Below are 17,973 nucleotides of genomic sequence, written 5' to 3' on the forward strand. Positions count from 1 at the left end.
AGATTTTATATCAAAATTCTATCTTTTGGGCTTCCCTGGTGGCGCAGTGGTTGAGAGTCCGCCTGCTGATGCAGGGGACGCGGGTTCGTGCCCTGGTCCGGGAATATCCCACATGCTGCAGAGCGGCTGGGCCCGTGAGCCATGGCCGCTGAGCCTGCACATCCGGAGCCTGTGCTCCACAACGGGAGAGGCCACTGCAGGGAGAGGCCCGCGTACCACACACAAAAAAATTCTATCTTTTTAAAATAAATTTATTTTATTTTATTTTTGGCTGTGTTGGGTCTTTGTTGCTCTGCACAGGCTTTCTCTAGTTGCGGCGGGCGGGGGCTACTCTTCATTGTGGTGCACAGGCTTCTCATTGCAGTGGCTTCTCTTGTTGCGGAGCACGGGCTCTAGGCACACAGGCTTCAGTACTTGTGGCACGCGGGCTCAGTAGTTGTGGTGCACGGGCTTAGTTGCTCCATGGCATGTGGGATCTTCCTGGACCAGGGCTCGAACCCGTGTCCCCTGCGTTGGCAGGCGGATTCTTAACCACTGCGCCACCAGGGAAGCCCCCAAAATTCTATCTTAATACCAAACAATCTAAAGGGTATGCTTGCTGTTGTGTCCTAGGGTTTGTCAATGAGAAACTGAGCATCAGAAACCACAGACTGAGGAACAGGATTGAAAGTCAAAAATCCCACCTAGTGGCACCCCAGAGAACAAAGAACAACACCTGCAGAATATTTAAAGCTCGAGACCACCCCCTACACCACCATCTCCAAAGGAGAGGGGAGGGAAATGGTTAGATCTCAACAAACAACCAATTTAAAAGAACACAAACCAGCACAGCACTTAAGTTCACCATGTCTTGGTTCCAATATTTATTCTATTGACAGGTTAGGAATACTAGGATAAATAAGTAATATCTTCTTTTACAGAAAATTGTAATGATACTACTGAGTAGGATTAAACACTCTGAGGATTTCACAGAAACGTCAGAATTTAAACAGACAGTAGCCAGAGTCCTCATGGCCAGTGTGAGTGACTGTCTCACAGCTATAAATGCTCTGGGCCCGATTTCTACAAACATCTGCATGACAGAAACAATGCCATTAACATCTAATAATGCTAAAGCCTAGGCATCACCTGGCTTCAAATGCATCTCCACTGATTGTGGTTTTCAACCACAAGAAAAGGAAAATGGAATATTCTTTGGCTCTTCCGGCCTAGAAAAAATTCCTGACCTAAGTCACTGAGCAGAGAATCCTAACCCTTCGGAAGCTGGACTCTGTTTCTGCTTTCTTCCTGTGACATTATAACTGAGTTTGCAACAGAGGACGTGCGTTAATGCTTGGATGCCAAGGGGAAGAGGCCTTTTCTGTTGGCACAAAACTGCACTCAGTCCAGGCTGGCACAATTCTGTTCTCCCGGGGCTGACAACCTCTTCTGGCCACCTGAATACTTTGCAAGACACTGCACGTGCTGATATGATAGACAACCCCCCCCCCCAAATTCTCAGAAACCAGATCTGAGGAAAGTGATGAGAAAGTCACAGTGGTGTTGTGTGGCGCAAACGTCAGAAGAGCACAACGCCTAGTTTTGAAACGAATGCCTTGCACACGGTAATTCCTGTACAGAACAGCATATTTGCTAGAAAGCACAACCCTAGCCATCGCACAGCTTCACAAAATGCCATTCTCACTCCACGTCCCCTACAAGTGACAGTGGCAGCGGCAGCAGAGGAGGTGGCCCCACCCCACCCACCCAGGGTACAGATGATGCTTCTGCATGAATCCTAATGGTGGGAGGCCTGGTTTTTGCAGAATCCAGATGAAAGGCAGGCAGGACCCTAACCAGGGGCCATCTGGAGAATCCAAGGAAGGCCAAGATGTTAAGGCCTAAATTCTGGAGTTGAGGAAAAAGATGCCCTTGTTGCCCTGGTCCAAAGTCCACTCTGGGGTAGAGTGGAAAGTCACCGAGGGCCCTCCCACCGTGATGGTTCTTTGCTGCTGGGATTCAAGAGGTGCACAGGAAGTCAGATCTCCAATGGCTTCAGGGTTTTGGATGTAAAAGGAGGATTCGATGAGGACTCCGCAGTTGCCCCATACCACGGCTGCTTAGCTCTGCAATGTTCCCTCTTTTATCTGTTGGATAAAAAGGTTTCTCTCATCTTCTGGAGTCCTCCCGTTCTGAGCCCGGACAATGCATGTGGGCCGGTGCAGGTTGAGCATGTATATCAAATGCTGCTTCTCATTCTTGAGCTCCTCAATTTGGGCCTTCAGTTCGGCATTCACACTCTCCAGCTTCTCTGACTCCTGGGGGACAAGCAGCAGAGGGATTAGGAAGGGAAGCCACGGGCCAATGAGGAACGGGGTGGCCTGCTGGTGGCCCCTGGGTGGCAAGGGGTAACAGCTGGGACACGTCGGGGCTCATCAAGCTGGAAATGGCCGCTGGCTCCCTGCTACAGTGCCCCACAAAGCCGGGACAGCAGCATTAGGTTTGGGAGAATCCAGAGCCTGGAGAAGCCTTTGAACTTGGAGGCTCCTTCAGAGATGCCTTGAGTTTCCACTCAAGGTTGAGGCAGGTTGTGACCCTAATAGTAACGAAACAGCAATAGAAGCAATGGCAAAGAGATCTCCTTTACACAAGTACAACAGCCCATGGGCAGGTCTTCTGGACCCGAAAGGGCCTTGGGGACTGGAAGGCAATCCAGACTCATGGTGCTTAGTCTTCTGTGGGTCACTGATTTCACTGAGAAGCTCATCTCCCCAGAAAGAATGTACATAGCGATAAACAAAATGTCTTAATTTTCACTGACCCCCTGAAGCAACTGACAGAACCCTTGGGGACCTGTGGAACCTGGGTGAAGACTCTGCCCTGGCCTGTCTACACTTGGGAGAGGGGACACAGCCACTGGAAAGACTGCATCACGGCCTGCTCCAGCTGCCCGCAAGTGGCGCTTCTCCCTTCTGGAAGGGGAGCCGGCTGAGTGCAGCTGGGAGCACAGACTATTGGATGCACCAAAGAGAAGGGCTGCAGAGTTAAGAACGAGAGAGAAAAGCAAAGAAAGTGTAACCTCTGCCTGTGGATTAAGGAAATAGCTTGTTTGAAGAGATTAATTAAAGGCTTTTCACAGTGAGCCAGATGAGAGGTGGCAGCTTTCTTTCCTGAGGAAAATGGGCAACTGAAGCCTCTTTCACTGGACTGACGTATCCCGTACCCAGAGGCTTCTGGACGTGTATGGACCGGCCGAGGGGGAATATGGGCACCAGATGATCTTGTGGTTTTTAATTCACACACCTGCTTCTTACACACCCAGAGTCACATTCATTGTGCTAACAGCTTTGCTACTTCGTCGTTGTGCAACTGGCATTTCTGCTACCAGCTACAATGCCCTTCCTGGGAAAGCATTTCTGGGCGGGGGCTTTCAAACTCCCCTTCCTCACGTGACGTGAGGTTGGCGGGGGACAGGCGTGAGCAAGAGGAAGGAGCAAGGCATACAGGCACTCACCTTCTGCAGGCACTCTGTCTTCTCCTTCTTCTTGTTTCGGCACTTGGCAGCTGCAATCTTATTTCTTTCCCGTCGCCTCTTTTTCCTTTCATCTTCTTCAGGGGCTACCTGTAAAATTCAAGAGGCACAAGCTTAATGGGAGGCTAGAAATTCAATCCACCTCAAATACACTGCCTTTTATTTCCAGCTAAAACTGACAAACCGGGGCAGCCCTAAAGAATTTGGGAGAAGTAAAGCCCTAGACTTTTGCATGCAACCTCTACACACACACACACACACACTCAAGAATAATGAAAAATCAAAGAACAGTTAAAATTATATTGGCAATATTAGTAAATTAAATTTATTTTACTTTTAAAAAACATTTGGATTTTAAAATAGGAGTTTGATATTCAAAGTGATAACTATTGGTTATCAACTAGAGCAAGAAACAGATTTTGTTCAGTAAATACGTCCTTTCCCCTAGAACCAGGAATGACCTCAGGAATATCACCTTGCCACCCATTCCCCCTGCCTCTTCTTCAATTCATCTCTATCTTCACCTGGAACATCATCATAGCACCTCCTTCCTAAATTCAGGAGAAGCCCGTGCAGCTCCTGGAGAAGAGGAACCCAAGCCTATTCCCCAGCCAAAGTGGCGTTATCAGCCCATGGCTTGGTGCCACCTGTGGGTGGAGAACTAGAACCATCCATTGATTCATCAAACAAGTTGATATTGATCTCTTCCTCTGTGCCCCACCCTGAGCCAGCTCTGCGATCCTCAGAGAACAAAACCCTGTCCTGCTTTACCATCTGGTCCTCTGTGACGTTCACTCTGATCCTGACTTCGCCTCTGGACTGATGGGGAGCGAGCAAAGTCTGGCTGCTGGACTTGGCTCAGAGACCAGAGTCCAGCGGGAGTGAAGCACTCACAGTGAGCAGAGTGGGTGATGGTTTAGGCCACTAATGTCAGAACTTTGTCGTGTCACTTGTCACTGCTCCAGACAGCAGGAAAGGCCATGGGAGCCTCACTGCAAATCAAAGAGATCCTGGGACACCACGATCATTTCACCTCTGACTTTGGATTAGATGACACTGACTTAAGGTTGGGCTGAGATGGAGGCTTTACAACATAGGGAAACAAAGCCCAAGGGGGAAATACGATGAGAGGCATTTCTACCTCTTATGTCTTGGATCCTAGAACCACATAGGCGGACATTGGGTTTAGACTAAACTACCTTTGAATCTCAGCTTCACTGCCTATTAGCTGTGAGACCTTGTGCAAGTTACTATGCTCTTTTGAGCCTCAGTTTCCTCATTTGTAAAATGGGATCAATAATCTTACCTACCCAATAGGGTTGTGATGAGGGTCAAATTAGTTAATCTATGTAAAGCCCTCTGCACAGGGTTTAGGTGCCATGGAAGCTTTAGTTATTATCATCATTAACCTCATCATCAATGTCTTCATTAAGAATTCAGCAAGTCTAGAATTCCCTTTGCAACTAACTCTACAGATACTTTTGGACGGGGTGGGGGGGGGGAGGATTCAAAGTATTCTCATAAAAGGAAGTACTTGAAAGTAGAGCAAATCTCAGAGTCACAAAGTGTCAGACATGGAAAAGCCTTTCTAAAGGCCATTTAGATCAATCCCCTCACTTTATTGATGTGCAAATGAGGCACAGAGTGGCCAAAAGTAATGTGCCAAGGGAGGCCCAGGAATCACCAGCTCATGGTCAGCAGACCAGTAGGCTACAACACTGGATGTAAAACCCAGGCCTGTGGCTCCCGGTCCTGTGTCCTCTCTTGGCCACAGCTGCCTCATTCCACCGTGCTGCATTCCCAGAGGTGCCTGGGATCTGGGGAGGAGGCTCACGCTGCCCAGATACACAGGATGCCCGTGGGTTTCACAGGCTCAGTGCCTTAAGTTGAGAATTACAGCCACCAAGGAGAAGAACATTCAACTAGGTCATTTGGTACATTCTCTTCCCAGTAGAAAAATCTACTTGTTAAACTGACCTAAGATCAGAAGGTCACTTGATGAACAAAAAAATCACAATACATGAGTTGGATGACTTTAAGACTGCTTCCATGAAGCTGGCTGCCTGCTTCTTGCTCTGGAGAACCCTCCAAATATCCCTCCAAAATGTTTTCCTTCCTTCCATGGCACCCCACTACTTCCACTGCATCCTGCAATTTCAAGATTTAATTAGAAAAAAATTTTTAAATTTTTTCCTTGAGTGTCCCATGTTCCCACCCTGCACTTTCCAATATTGGACTGGGCACCAGTGACTTGCCCTGAGGTTAACTGGGGGTACAGCCAATGCCCCAATGCTGCCTTAAGGACATAGCATCATATAGTAGTCCTGCCTACCATTCACTGAATGTTAACACTCAGCCAGGCCCTCTGCTAGACCCCTAACAAATGCCATCTCATTTAACCCTTAGATCAGTTCTATACAGGAGTCATTATTTACCTGCCCCCCCTTTCACAGAATCATAAAGGTTCCTAACCAACTTCCTTTAAAACTTCCTTTAAAACTTTTCTGGCCAGGTCCACTACCTCTTGCCTAAAGGCAGTGACCATGCCAGTTAAGTGAGCTTGAAACACTCCCATCTTTCATCCATGAGGGGGAGGCCGACAAAACAGCTGAGACCTCAGCTCTGAAGTTCTCGAACCACCACAGCATTGCCAGCAAGCACCTCCCAGACTTCTCACCATGCCTGTTACTCCAGGTGTCTTATAAAAGGCTGCCGAGTGGAGAACAGCACAAGCGTCAGAGACAGAAGTGAACTTGGAGCAGAACCTGTACCGAGGCTGTGAGCATGGCCGACTGGTCCTTGCTCCACAGCCTGGCCACCTGGGTTCTCGTAGTGATGAAAACAATCACCACACTCTCTGCTTCTTCAGAACAACTGGACACCGAAGGTGATCTCATACAGACAGACTCATGGCTTTCAATACCATCCATACGCTGATGGCTTCCAACTCTGTATCTCTGGCCCTGACTCTCCTCTCAGCTCCAGACCCACGTATCCAACTGCCTCCTTCACACCTCCACTGGGGCATTGAACAGGATGGATGCCTGCTCTTGTCCCACCCAATGTCCTGCAGTCCCAACCTCAGCAGCAAATAGGCTCTCCATCTTTACTGCTGGTCAGGCCAGAAATTTTGGAGTCACCATTGACTCCCGTTTGGAGTCATACCCGATGTATGACTCCGGGAAATCAGCTGTACCATCAAGACAGATCCAGAAGCTGACAACTCGGCACCTCACGGCCCTCATCCCGATGCAGACCCTCTCGTGTCGGTACCCTGCTTCTGCCCTCGCTTGTACTGCCCATTCTCGACTCGACAGCCAGGGTAATCATTTAGGAATATCAGGTTAGACCATGTCGCTCCTCTGCTCAGAAACCCTCCCAGGGGCTCGCCACCTCACTCTGAGTACATGGCGTGTCTTTACAATAGCCTACAACACCCAACGTGATCTGGCCTCCACCCGTGAGCTCAGCGCCTGCCTCACTCCCCACCCCACACGTGACCCCAGCCACTTGGCCCTCCTTGCTACTGGTCCTGTGCCCTCAGCACGCCCCTCCCTCAGTGCCCTTATCCTTGATCTTTTGCCAGATACCCATATGGCCCTTATCCGCTCCTCCTTCGAGTCTCTGCTCAAAGGCGATTCTATCAGTGAAGCCTCCCCTGAACTCCTGGTTTAAAACAGCAACCCCACTCCTGCCCCACTCCCCTGTCCCCCTTTGCTGCTTTATTTTTCTCCTTTGCCTGTCTGTCTTTTATGGATTTACTTATCTTGTGTGTTGTCTGTCTCCTCCCAGTGGAAGGTAAGCTCCCTGTGAGGGCAGTGATTTTGTTTTATTCATGGCCGAAGCCCCCTGCCTAGAGCATGCCTGGCGCATGGTAGGTGTGCAATAAGTAAGTGCAGGAAGAAAGGGCACCCCTGGGAGAACCTACCTCGGCTTTGGTGACTGACATCTCGAGGGGTCTGCTGCTGACGGTGACTGACTCCAGCGCCGAGGACATCCGGTGGCAGAGGTGCTTGCTCTGGATGGCGAACCTCAGCTCTTCCTTGACAAAGGGTGTCAGGTTAGCAAAATCCTCAAACACCAGTGACCCAGGAGGGGACAGGCAGGGGACGATGGCAGAGGCACTGACTTCCGAGGCAGAGACCTGGCCTGGGTGTTGAAGCATCATTTTGCTGAAAGACACATCAAAACCCAAACTACTTCAGGGATTTGGGGGCATGGGATCAAGGACCCCCCCGCACCTGCGACCTCCAATACCTGAGCCCCACCCCCAGAAGAAGGTCCCATTAGCCCTCGGCCTTCTGCTTTGTTTTCATTTCACACCATCTTCATCTTGAGTAAAACAGGTTCTTAAAATACACAGCTCAGTGATGTGGATAAAATGCCTAGTTGAAGTTTATAAGGGGTGGCATTTCAGGCTATTCTGAATTCACAAGAGCTATTAGTATTGGCTGGTGTGCATATATGCAAATGTAGCCTCAAACAGTCCTGAAAGAGGAAGAGCGTTAAAAAAAAAAAATCAGTGAGACTATTATGTAACCCCATTTGCAGTCTCCTTTTCAAAAAAAAAGAAAGAAAAACTTGGAAGGTATCTGAAATCAAGTTAAATCTATCAGTGAGTGGAAGTAAAAGCAAGGAGTGGGGGACCTTTGAATTTAGCAAATATATCTCTGAAGCTTCCCCCTTGGGAAGTTGGATCCAAGTCATTGAGAATGAGGACAGTAACTGTAGCAGGTGCATTTCTTCGTCCCAGTTTGGCTGGGGTGTGGGAATTCAGGTCACAAGGGACTAGAGTAGCCCTTTCTTAAGGTAAAGGTTGGTGAAGCAAAAGACCTCAGAGTAAAGAAAAGTGAGGAGCTCAGAATGTGGACCTCTTTTGGGGAGTGTTGTTCAGCCCTGTGATGTTTGGAAGGGCTTGGGCTGGGCTCAGAGGGGGCCTGGGACTGGCTCTGGCACTAAGGAGTGGTGTGAGCCGAGCTCTCTGAGTCTCAGCCTTTATGTGACAAATGTCTGAGAACTCCTACAGCACCGGGATGGAGTCTCCACTGTTGCTCTTTCCAGAGCCTGACCCAGCCCCTGGCACCGGCTTCTCCCAATGCCTGCTGACTGCTGGAGACTATCCGACTGAATACATGAAATGAGGAAGGGGCGGTTAAATCAAATGGCCTCTGAGGTCCCATCTACCCCCTATCCTTCTACAGCCCAGGGAAGACAAAGGGACAAAAAAAAAGCAAGCAAGAAAGGGCAGAAATAGTAATGGTTCCATGGCCCCAGTTTGGAATAGCCCTCCATAAATCTCTTCCTGCTGTATACTCCCTCCAGCAGTGGCCATCCCCCCTCATCCCTGCTTTCAGTTCTCCAGGGGCGATGAATGTGGGGATTCTCAGGGCAGGCGGTCCCCTTGGAGCATCCCTCTCTACCTGGGGACCTGAGGTCATTAGCTAAATCCAGACAGAAGAGAAGCCCTTTGGCAAGTCGCTAACGTTTCACAGGTGCCTCCTTCATTCCAGAAACCTTATGTGCCTTATCTCACTTAATCTTCATGAGAACCCAGTTAGGTCCTAGTCCCATTTTATGGATGAAATAACTAAAATTTAGACAAGCTAAATAATTTGCCCAAAGTCATAGAGTTAGTATGAGGCAGCGTCAGGATATGGAATTAAGTTTGACTCCAGAACTCATGCCCTTAATTTACAGAACATAGAATATTATTCTAAATTGTAAAAGCAAACAAAAAGCCAGAGCAAACTTTTCTGGAGGGTTGGGAGTAGGCATGGGGATGGGTGAGGGTCCTGGAACTGAAGTGATGGAAGGGAGACTAAGCAAAGAGCCATGGGGAAAATGTGAATTCTGTATTGAATTCCTGAGCTTTCTCTGCCTGGGTGCACACTCAGACTGCTGCCTGCATTTAGGAATTCCCAGTCTAGGGTCAGAACATCAAGATTTGAGGCTCACTTCCTTATGTGTCATCATCTTACCTCCCAGAGCCTTCTCTCTCCTCTGTAAAAGAAGTCTAAAAACAATCACCCTATTTTCCCAGAGTTGTGCAAGGCATTGAAGAAATAATACCTGAATATGCCCTGGAAAATATAATGCAACTAGGAAATATGTTATTATTGGGCCTCCCAGAGATCTGTCCAGCCCAGGGCTGGCTCTCCCAACAGATGCTCTGTGGGGTCCAGGTGGGTGGGTGGTTGGTCACTGTCTTTGATCTCAGACACTTCTGAATACAACACCCTGTACATCCCCTCTACATCCCCCTTAAGATCCAAGATACACTGATGGTGGCAAGAATTCCAGGCCAATGAACACCACCATTGTTGACTATTCAGAGAAACCCAGGAAACGTATGTGATTCTCTTCCCAAAGCCCTATGTCATGAGTCAGAACTGATATTCTTCTATCAGTTGAATCCTGTAATCTTAGGATGCGGGGAGGAGGCTTTTCCGATAAACTCTGAGAAACCAGCTCTCCAAAGCCAGAGGCTTAAGATTCTCCCATGCAATTGTGTTTTCCCTCCCTTTCCAACGTTATTAAAAACGCAGTAGTTCAGGGATGGATTTCAGAGCTACCACTGGGCTGGCCTTTGTCTGAAGGACGGCATGGCTCCCTTCTGCACAGGCAGTTTGAATTCCACCACAGTTGAGCGTAGTTCCATTTCACCTCCCAAGTTTATTAATGAGCTTTCAGGGCTTGGGGTCTGCTGTGTGGGTTTTTTTTCCCCCCTTCTTAGTGTAAAGTCAGCAGTCCTGATGAAAGAAACTGAAGAATGCCAGTGGTATGGAATGTTTTTATGAAAAGCATTGGGTGGGCTTACTTGAGGATGGAAACAGGTTGTAAAAATGTTTAAAAGCCTTTCAGAAAGTAAAGCAGTTGTAACTGTAACGATTTGGGTTTTTCCTGTACTCAGCTAAAGTTCAGTTTCTTGAGATACTTTCCAGTTATTTGTTGCCTCATTCTCTTAAAATGTGATCAACCTAGACTCAGGCTGTGCCCCTACAAGAAAAATGAAGTTAAACCTTCAGTTTTTAAGAAAGTTGAGACCCTTGAACATCCCCCTTTGAAGAAAAAATTTTAGAAGATTTTCTGAGCTGACTTTCTGTACTGACCTTAAAATTGTCTAGACTTATTGCAAAGAACCTGCATTTTGCTTCTCATTATCTCTAATCAGAAATCGTGTCATACAATCGGTAGTTTCATCATTTCCAAGAAAGTGAAACTTTACTCATATATTTCTTTAACTGGAAATTCAGCTCCCAGATTTTATTTCCTAGTAGCTGCTACTACCTTGAATTTTCACTTTTAATTTTCATCTCTTTCCACTAAGCACTGCTCATAAAACATCTTATAGTAGGTAGCCAGTTCTTTCACTAACTTCCTGTCTTGGTCTTTCTCCTAGCCCACTGGAAGTAAGTATATAGACACTGCAGTTGTAGGTGTAAGGCTAGACATCAGGACAGAGATGACGCTTGCAGGCCTATCACTACCACTCACACGCTGAGCACCCGCTGGCATGCTTTCTGGACCTCAGTCACCTCATGTGTAAAATGAGACCAATACCGCCTGCCCCAGTTCCCTCCCAGGGCTGTCAGGAAGATCATATGAGATATGTGAAGGTGGATTTACACACATCCTGGGTAGCCATTATTACTGTGATTCCACTTTCCCCATTTCAGGGGGGACTCATAATGTTGCTGTCAATGAAGTTGAGCCCCACTAATCATGAATTAACTGGAACCCTCAAGAGATTCAGGTCAGTCACAGACAGCTTCTTTTGCACCTTGACCTCTGGGCTCTTGGTGCACCAGATCAATTCCACCCCACTATTTGCTGGCCCCAGCTTGTCCCCACTGGTCTTAAGTACTTGAGAAATGACCAGGTCTCACACATGAAACCGTTTCCGGTTCCTGTCGTGTCCTGGCTATGTACTTCCTCTTCCCCAGGCTGAGTAACACTTGGAACCACTGACCCTGTCCCATGCCCAGCCCATTTGAAAAGGGAAGAAATCATGAGCTCTATCCAATGGGATAGAACACCCAATATTAGAGTCGTCCAGGTCAAATCTTCATTTTGTAATTGAGTAAAATGGGGTCCAGGAAGGTAAAGTGACTTGCCCAAGGCCGTAAAGCTGGCGAGTGGCCCAGCCCAGGCCAAGCTGTTGACCATCCACCTGCTGCTCATTTTGCTTCATCACCAACAGAGATTCAACACCGCGAGGATCAACCAACGAGGCAAATGGAGAAAAGAGCCATTGGCCAGGTAGATGAAGGGTCAATAGTCCTAGGAACCTGTACCCACCACAGAGGAGGCTTTGATAGGACTAAGACAGGGAGGGGAAGAAAGGGGACAATGGGGAGAAAAGACCAAGAGGGGGAGAGAGAATGGTGGGGTTCAAATAGGAAGGATCTGGAGGCTCCAACAGCTGCCACAGGTGCTGGGTACTGTATATTAGTCACACTGTGTGCCTCGGATGCTGCCTGCGGTGTTACCTCTGAAACCACCCAGACAATAATAACACTAAAACCCACCCCCACCCCAGTCTTCATCCAGGATATCCTCAAAGCAGTAGCATTATTCTACAACAAATGCTACATGCAAAACAGGGGGACAGTTATACCAATTTCTCCTTCATTTAAAGTTAAGAGACAGAGGCCCCAAACATGTGACCGTCACCCACACTGAAACAAGTGCATTAAGAGAGCACCCAGATTTTCTAGCACCCAATTTTTTTTTTCTGCCTCCATCAAGGGATTAGCAGCTCCTTTATTTGTAAGAAAGCATGTGCGATTTGGAAATGAAATTAGGGAAAAGAAAATAGAAGGAAAGGAAGTGATTCGATCAGATGAAAAGAGGGTGGGGGGGAGCAGAGAAGGAGAACCATTCCAGTGGAAAGAACGTGGGGAAGGGAAGAGATGCCCCACAAAAGAAGTCCCTTTTCCCCCACTGCCTCGGAGGCCGGCCAGTGACGTCCAAGCCCCCTCATTCAAGTCACTCAAGTCCCCTTATCCGTCCCTTGTCTTTCAATTACACCCCCCTAGAATCTGAAAACCTTCGTCCAGACAGGACCGTAACGGTTGTCCAGTCCAACCACCACCTCGTGCCCGCAAACAGGCAGAGGGGCCAGGAGTGTCTATATGCCCACATTTCCCAGCTGGGGATACTGAGCGAGGCCCAGGACATCAAGTGCAGTGTAAGCTCTCAGGGTCCTGCCCCCTAGACCACAGAGCCAGTCTCTCAATTACCTGAACTGGCTTCGCACTGTCGCTTCCCCCCACGGTGGGTCTCCCCGATGGAAAGCAGAGAAATCCGCGAAACGCCAGAGGAAGAGCCAGAGCTTGAGTCACAGGTACTAGAGAAAAGCGTGTGAGAAACTTGGGACAGGAAGTCTCCGGCCCAGACACTGGGCATCTGTGCCGGGAGCCTCTCCGCCTTCTGCCCTAGGGCAGCCACATGAGCGCGCGCCACCTCTGTAAACTTACCCAACTAACTTTCGCTCCGGGCTACCGGCGCTGTCCTGCCTCCCGGCGCTCCGGGGCGAACAGGGCGACCCCCAGCGGCCGCGCGCGCGACCCCGGCTCGCCCGCTCCTTCCCCATTCATTCCGTTCCGCCTCTGGGGCAGCCCTTCCGCGAGCATCGGCCTCCGCGCCTCTCGGGAAGGCTGGGCTCGCAAGTGGCAGTGCCCGCGCACCGAGCAAGGGATGGAGCCGGTCGGCGAGCCCGATAGGCTCGGACACCCTGAGCACCCACCACCCGTCGACCGCTCCCAGGGGGTAAGTAAACGCAAGGGCGGAGAGGAGCTGTGCTCCGACGCCAGTGGAGGAGCGGGAGCCCGACCTCTCGGTTGCCAGGAGCATTTCGCGCCCCAGGTCAAAAGAGAAAGTTCTTTGCGATAAAGTTTCTAAAGCGCCGAGAAGCAGTGGTGGCTGGGAGAAGTTCAGCCAGAGTTCTTTCGAAGCCAGAGGCGGGGGGCAAGTGTCGGGGGTGGGCGCAGGGGCCGGCGACTGGTTACCAGAGGGGCGCAAAGAGAATGAAAGCGAGCCACCCTTGCCGCGCTCACTCGGCTTCCAACGCTCACCTCCTGGCTCCACTCGGGGCGCCCAGGGTCCGGAGGGCGGGCGGGGTCGGGGTGGGGTCGGGCTGTTTGTGGGGCCGGCGGGCGAGCACAGAGGGCGCACAGCCGGCGCGCGGGCTGGCGGGTCCGCTGGAGCGGCGGCGCGGGGAGAGCGCTGTGCAGTGCGCGCCTCGCTGCGTGCGCCTGTGGCTGGGAGCGCGTTGCATCACCCCTTTTATAGCCCTCGGGCTGGCGGCGCGCCCTTCTCCGGGTTACCAGTCCCAGGCTGACGTAATGCTATTAATAGCTTCCCCCGAGAACCAGCCGAACTAGGCTGGGCGAAAGCCGGGGTGGGGTGGGGGGCGGAGAGGAGGGGCCAAAGAGGAGGAGGGGAAAAGAGGGACCGGTGATGCAAGCTCGGGGAGGAGCCGGCCGGGGAGCGTTCTCCCGGCCTCGCACGCCGGGACACACGCACCCGCCCGCCCTCTCTCTCCATATCAGGACCGGAGCCGCCCGGGCTGGCCGCCAGATGTGCGTACTCGCCGCTGCGTGTTCCAGGCATGAGCCAATGGTGCCCAAGCCAGCGGCATGACTCCACCGCGCTGGCATCTCTCCCTCCGCTAAGTTGCGGAGGGGGGAGTCTGGAGAGACGGGTCCTGGCCACTGCCCAGACTAGGTGAGGCTGGAAGCGAGCAGCGACCTTTCTCTAAAATGCGTGGTCATTTTCTGGCGTTTCGTGAAAATACTCCCTTCGCAGTCAAAAGCCTCCTTCTCAAGTAGGGGACGGGATAGGAACAGAAGGATTATTCCCCAGTGTGGGAGAAGTGCTCAAAGGCACCCCTACGGTGAACCCACACCGTTACCCGCCGGGGGTGACCTCTGTGGCGGGGACCGTGAGAAGTCTGTGATTTAACTCAAGCGCGGAGAGCTCCGCGGGCTCTGTGCGCCCACGCCCGCAGCCCCGGCACACCCCACAGGGGCGCACACGCGGAATCGTCTCCCGGCAGGTTGGGAACCCGACTCTGAGGCCAGGCCTAGTGGTAGGACCCTATGGGGTTAGGATTTTTTTAACAACCCCAAAGCGTTTGAAATTGACAGCGAAACGAACAAGCCCGTGAAAAGATTAGCGAACTGGAAAAATCAGAGGCAACTCAGAGAGGGGCAAAGAGTAAGACTGAAGCCTAGAGGCCAGGGAGAGGAGTAAAGAAAAGGTGCTTTAGTGTCCGCGGGCGGGACGGGGCGCGGGTCGCCTCGCTCTCTGGCAATGTTGAGGGAAAACCCATCTTCGGCTTTCCTGTGTTTTTCTGCGCCCAGAGAGGATTGGGTTGGGACCGGACGGACTGGACTGGGGACGCACTAACTGCAGCGGAAATAAGGCCCCGCAGCAGAAATCCTTTTCGCCCTAAAGCCGGTGGCGGGAAGGGCGGGGTCTTGTGGCCCAGATTCTAGCCGAGCCTTCAGCGGAATTGGATTTGAAACTTAAAATCGATTTCCCAGTTCCGATTCCCCGACCTCAGCTGTCTAGGCTTCGAGACCGGCAGAACCAGAGACCTTGTCAACTGCTCACGGACTAATATAGATGAACGCGAGTGTGGCCAGCCATGTTTCGTTACCGCCCGGGAGGGAGACCCGTGCGCGCCCGTGGGGTGTAGGGGCACCTGCTTCCAGCTGCCTTTAGGGAGGGAGACGGCCCAAGGCCATAGTTCGGTAATTTGGGGTAGGAACTAGAAGGCTCTCAGAGCCCAGATCTCTCCCGCAGCCCCGCCGCACCTGCAGCCCTCGGGTGTTAACAGTCGTGAAGGAGGGGGGCTGTCTGTCTCTGTCTCTGTCTCTGTCTCTCTCTGCCTTACACACACACACAGTCCCGCACCCTCGGGGAATCTGTCCCTCTCCCCAGCCTCTCCGATTGCCCAGCAGCCTGGCATAGATACCCTCAGAGTTACAGGTAAAACTGAGTCCCCCGCACCCAGGTTCCTCTCCCCCGAATCCGAGCCTCACCGGGACACCCCCCAAGCTTCGGGGCCCAGGACAACGCGGAGAGCCGCCTTGGAAGTCCCCCCGCCCCCGGGCCGTCCGGGAGCCCAGAGGTTCCACGCAGGATCCCGGGATGTTGCCCGGGACCTCACCGGGTTTCCAGCGAAGTCACACGGCCAGAGTGGGGCCGTTGTTTTTGCTTTACTTTTCACCCTGGTAACGGGCCTCCTGGCCTCACCCCACGCTCCTACACTCCGCCCTCCTAACCACGCACCTGCAGGTAAACCCCGGGCTGGCAGGTAGACCCCGGGGCGTGTCGGCACAACCCCTAGAACACCGCGAGAGCAAAAGGAAAGGCGTTTGTAAATTCACATGAAAGTTATTTGAGGTTATCTACATATCTTTCCTATCTACTTGTCCGCTGCCCTCGAATAAATTGCACCATTATAAAGCGAAACAAGGAAATGGGGGAGAACACTTGAAAGCTACCCCCGCCCCCCCCCCCCGGCTTTTTTTCCTTTGTGAAATGCCTACAGGAATCTTTAACCAGTTTACATTTTAAACTAGGATTCCATTAATACACCCAAGCCAGATTTGTGGAGGTTTTGGTCCTGTCGTTAAGGGGAAATTCGGCTTCGGGTGTAGGTAAACAAACAGCTAGACCAGCCTCCACAAAACAATGCACGAGAAGGGTAATTGAGACAGAGAAGTTCACAACCGCTGGTATTACCGTGGTGCCTCCCGTTCCTCATATTAAATCTGCTTCATTCTAATAATTCTTGGTTTTGAATCCCCAAGTCACACCTGGATAGAAATGCTGTCAGCTGTTCGCAGAAGTCTGAGCCTCGCTCTCCCACTGAAACTCCGAAAGCGATAAGAATCTTGACAGAGAAGTCAGTCCACCCCCTTGTGAATGGGACTCCTATCCAAGGAAAACAAAAACGGCCGCTGCCTGCCTCCCTGCCTCCAGCCCCCAGGAGAGCCGTGAAATCTGCCTAATCGAAGAGAGACTGGGAAAGGGCAGGGGAAGGGAGCCCCAAGGTGTGTGCCCCCGAGGCGTGATCAGTATGAGTTCTGTGCGTCCTCATTTTACCCTGACTTTGGACCCACCGTTGTCCAGCCTGCACACTCGGTATCATCTAGAGGAGGGGCAAGAAAAGCTTCCCAGACCAAACTGCTTCTCTACACAAAGCAAAAGAATGCCTCTCCCCTCCCTGAGAAGCAAGCCCTGGGTAGGGTTATTTCAGGGGTTAATCCTCAGTGAAAGAGGGTTAAGCAGAGACTTGAATATTGCTGAGGTTTTACGCTGGAGAACTGCCTGGGGAATCTACATTCAGACCAGCCCCAGTATGTTTTGCTGAGTGAGATAAGAATTGGAAACTTCATGTTGGGGCATGTGCAAAAGGAAGGGAAAAAAGTTAAAAGGGGAGGGGATGGAACTAGGCAGCTAAAAACAGCCCACTGTGGCAACCGAATCTCAACATCAAAACATTGCAGGGAGCCAAAAGAGGAAAAAAAAAAAAGTTCAAGAGATATTTAAAGGTTTTAGCAGTTTCTTAGTCCAGGGAACAGTCCCTTCCCACTCCTTCCCCCACCCCCATTATTCTTCATCAAACCTCAAGATTGTATTTGCTCACAGATCTCTAGAGAGGCAAGTGAAACACAAGTTAAAATCAGTCAGGGTACTAGCAGCTCTATCCTCCTGGCTCAACCCACTTCACCCCAGAAAAGGTGTGGGGTAGACTTTTTTTCTTCTTTCTTCTGCTTTCCAAAGCCCACACTTTCTATAAAGTGAATTTGAATGCGGGGATTACTAATTTAAGAGTCTGCTTCCTCAGGAAACATGGGGAAGCTCTGAAATGTGGAAGGTGGTGCTTTGATTCTGGATTCAGCACATAGTGGCTGTGTCATCTTCGATAAGTCATTTCACTCTCTGTGCCTAAGTTTCCTCAGCTGAATAATGGCCCTTGTAAGAGCATCTAACACATAAGGATTCACTGAGGATAAGGCACACAGCCAGTCCTCAGTAGTGGTATCATGAATCATGAATCAAAGGAGGCATGCTGGGGATACCCCTGAAATCTCTCCCAGAGCCCATTCTGTCCCCGTAGTCAGTGGCAAAGAGTTGTGGATGAAGCTGAGCTTCATTCAGGAATGACCATCTTCACGGTAGTGGGGTTAGGACTCCACAAAGAAAACAATGAAAGCAATCCCCATTTTCCTTCCACACAACTCTGGCACACATCTGGGGCTCTCCTCAGTGCAGGACGGACCAGTGCTAAGTGCCCCAGGCTAGGATCTGGGAGTGCAGGGTGGGCTGGGAGGGGTGGGGGAAGCTGGGTTCTGGTCTGGTTCTGCCTTTGGTATTCCTGAGCAAAGGATCTTCCCCTCTCTAAGGCCCCATCTTTTCTGAAGTGAGGAGCCCTGGGCTGAGCT

General features: G+C 50.8%; 1 protein-coding gene across 2 annotated transcripts; it reads right to left on the reverse strand.

Moving 5' to 3' along the window:
- Positions 1–834: 834 nt before the first annotated feature.
- ATF3 (activating transcription factor 3) lies at positions 835–13,756 on the reverse strand. Of its 2 annotated transcripts, XM_082664859.1 has the most exons (5): positions 13,588–13,756; positions 12,754–12,860; positions 7,436–7,683; positions 3,494–3,597; positions 835–2,297 (listed from the first exon to the last, which is right to left on the reverse strand). In XM_082664859.1, the coding sequence occupies exons 3-5, from the start codon at positions 7,677–7,679 to the stop codon at positions 2,100–2,102; spliced, it is 546 nt and encodes a 181-aa protein (XP_082520985.1). In that variant the 5' UTR covers positions 7,680–7,683; positions 12,754–12,860; positions 13,588–13,756; the 3' UTR covers positions 835–2,099. The 2 variants fall into 2 exon arrangements, with proteins under 2 accessions (XP_082520985.1, XP_082520984.1); XM_082664858.1 differs by lacking the exon at positions 12,754–12,860.
- Between the last annotated feature and the right edge of the window lie 4,217 nt (positions 13,757–17,973).

The sequence above is a fragment of the Grampus griseus genome (assembly GCF_964374135.1).
Source record: "Grampus griseus genome assembly, chromosome: 1".
NCBI classification, from domain to species: Eukaryota; Metazoa; Chordata; class Mammalia; order Artiodactyla; family Delphinidae; genus Grampus; species Grampus griseus.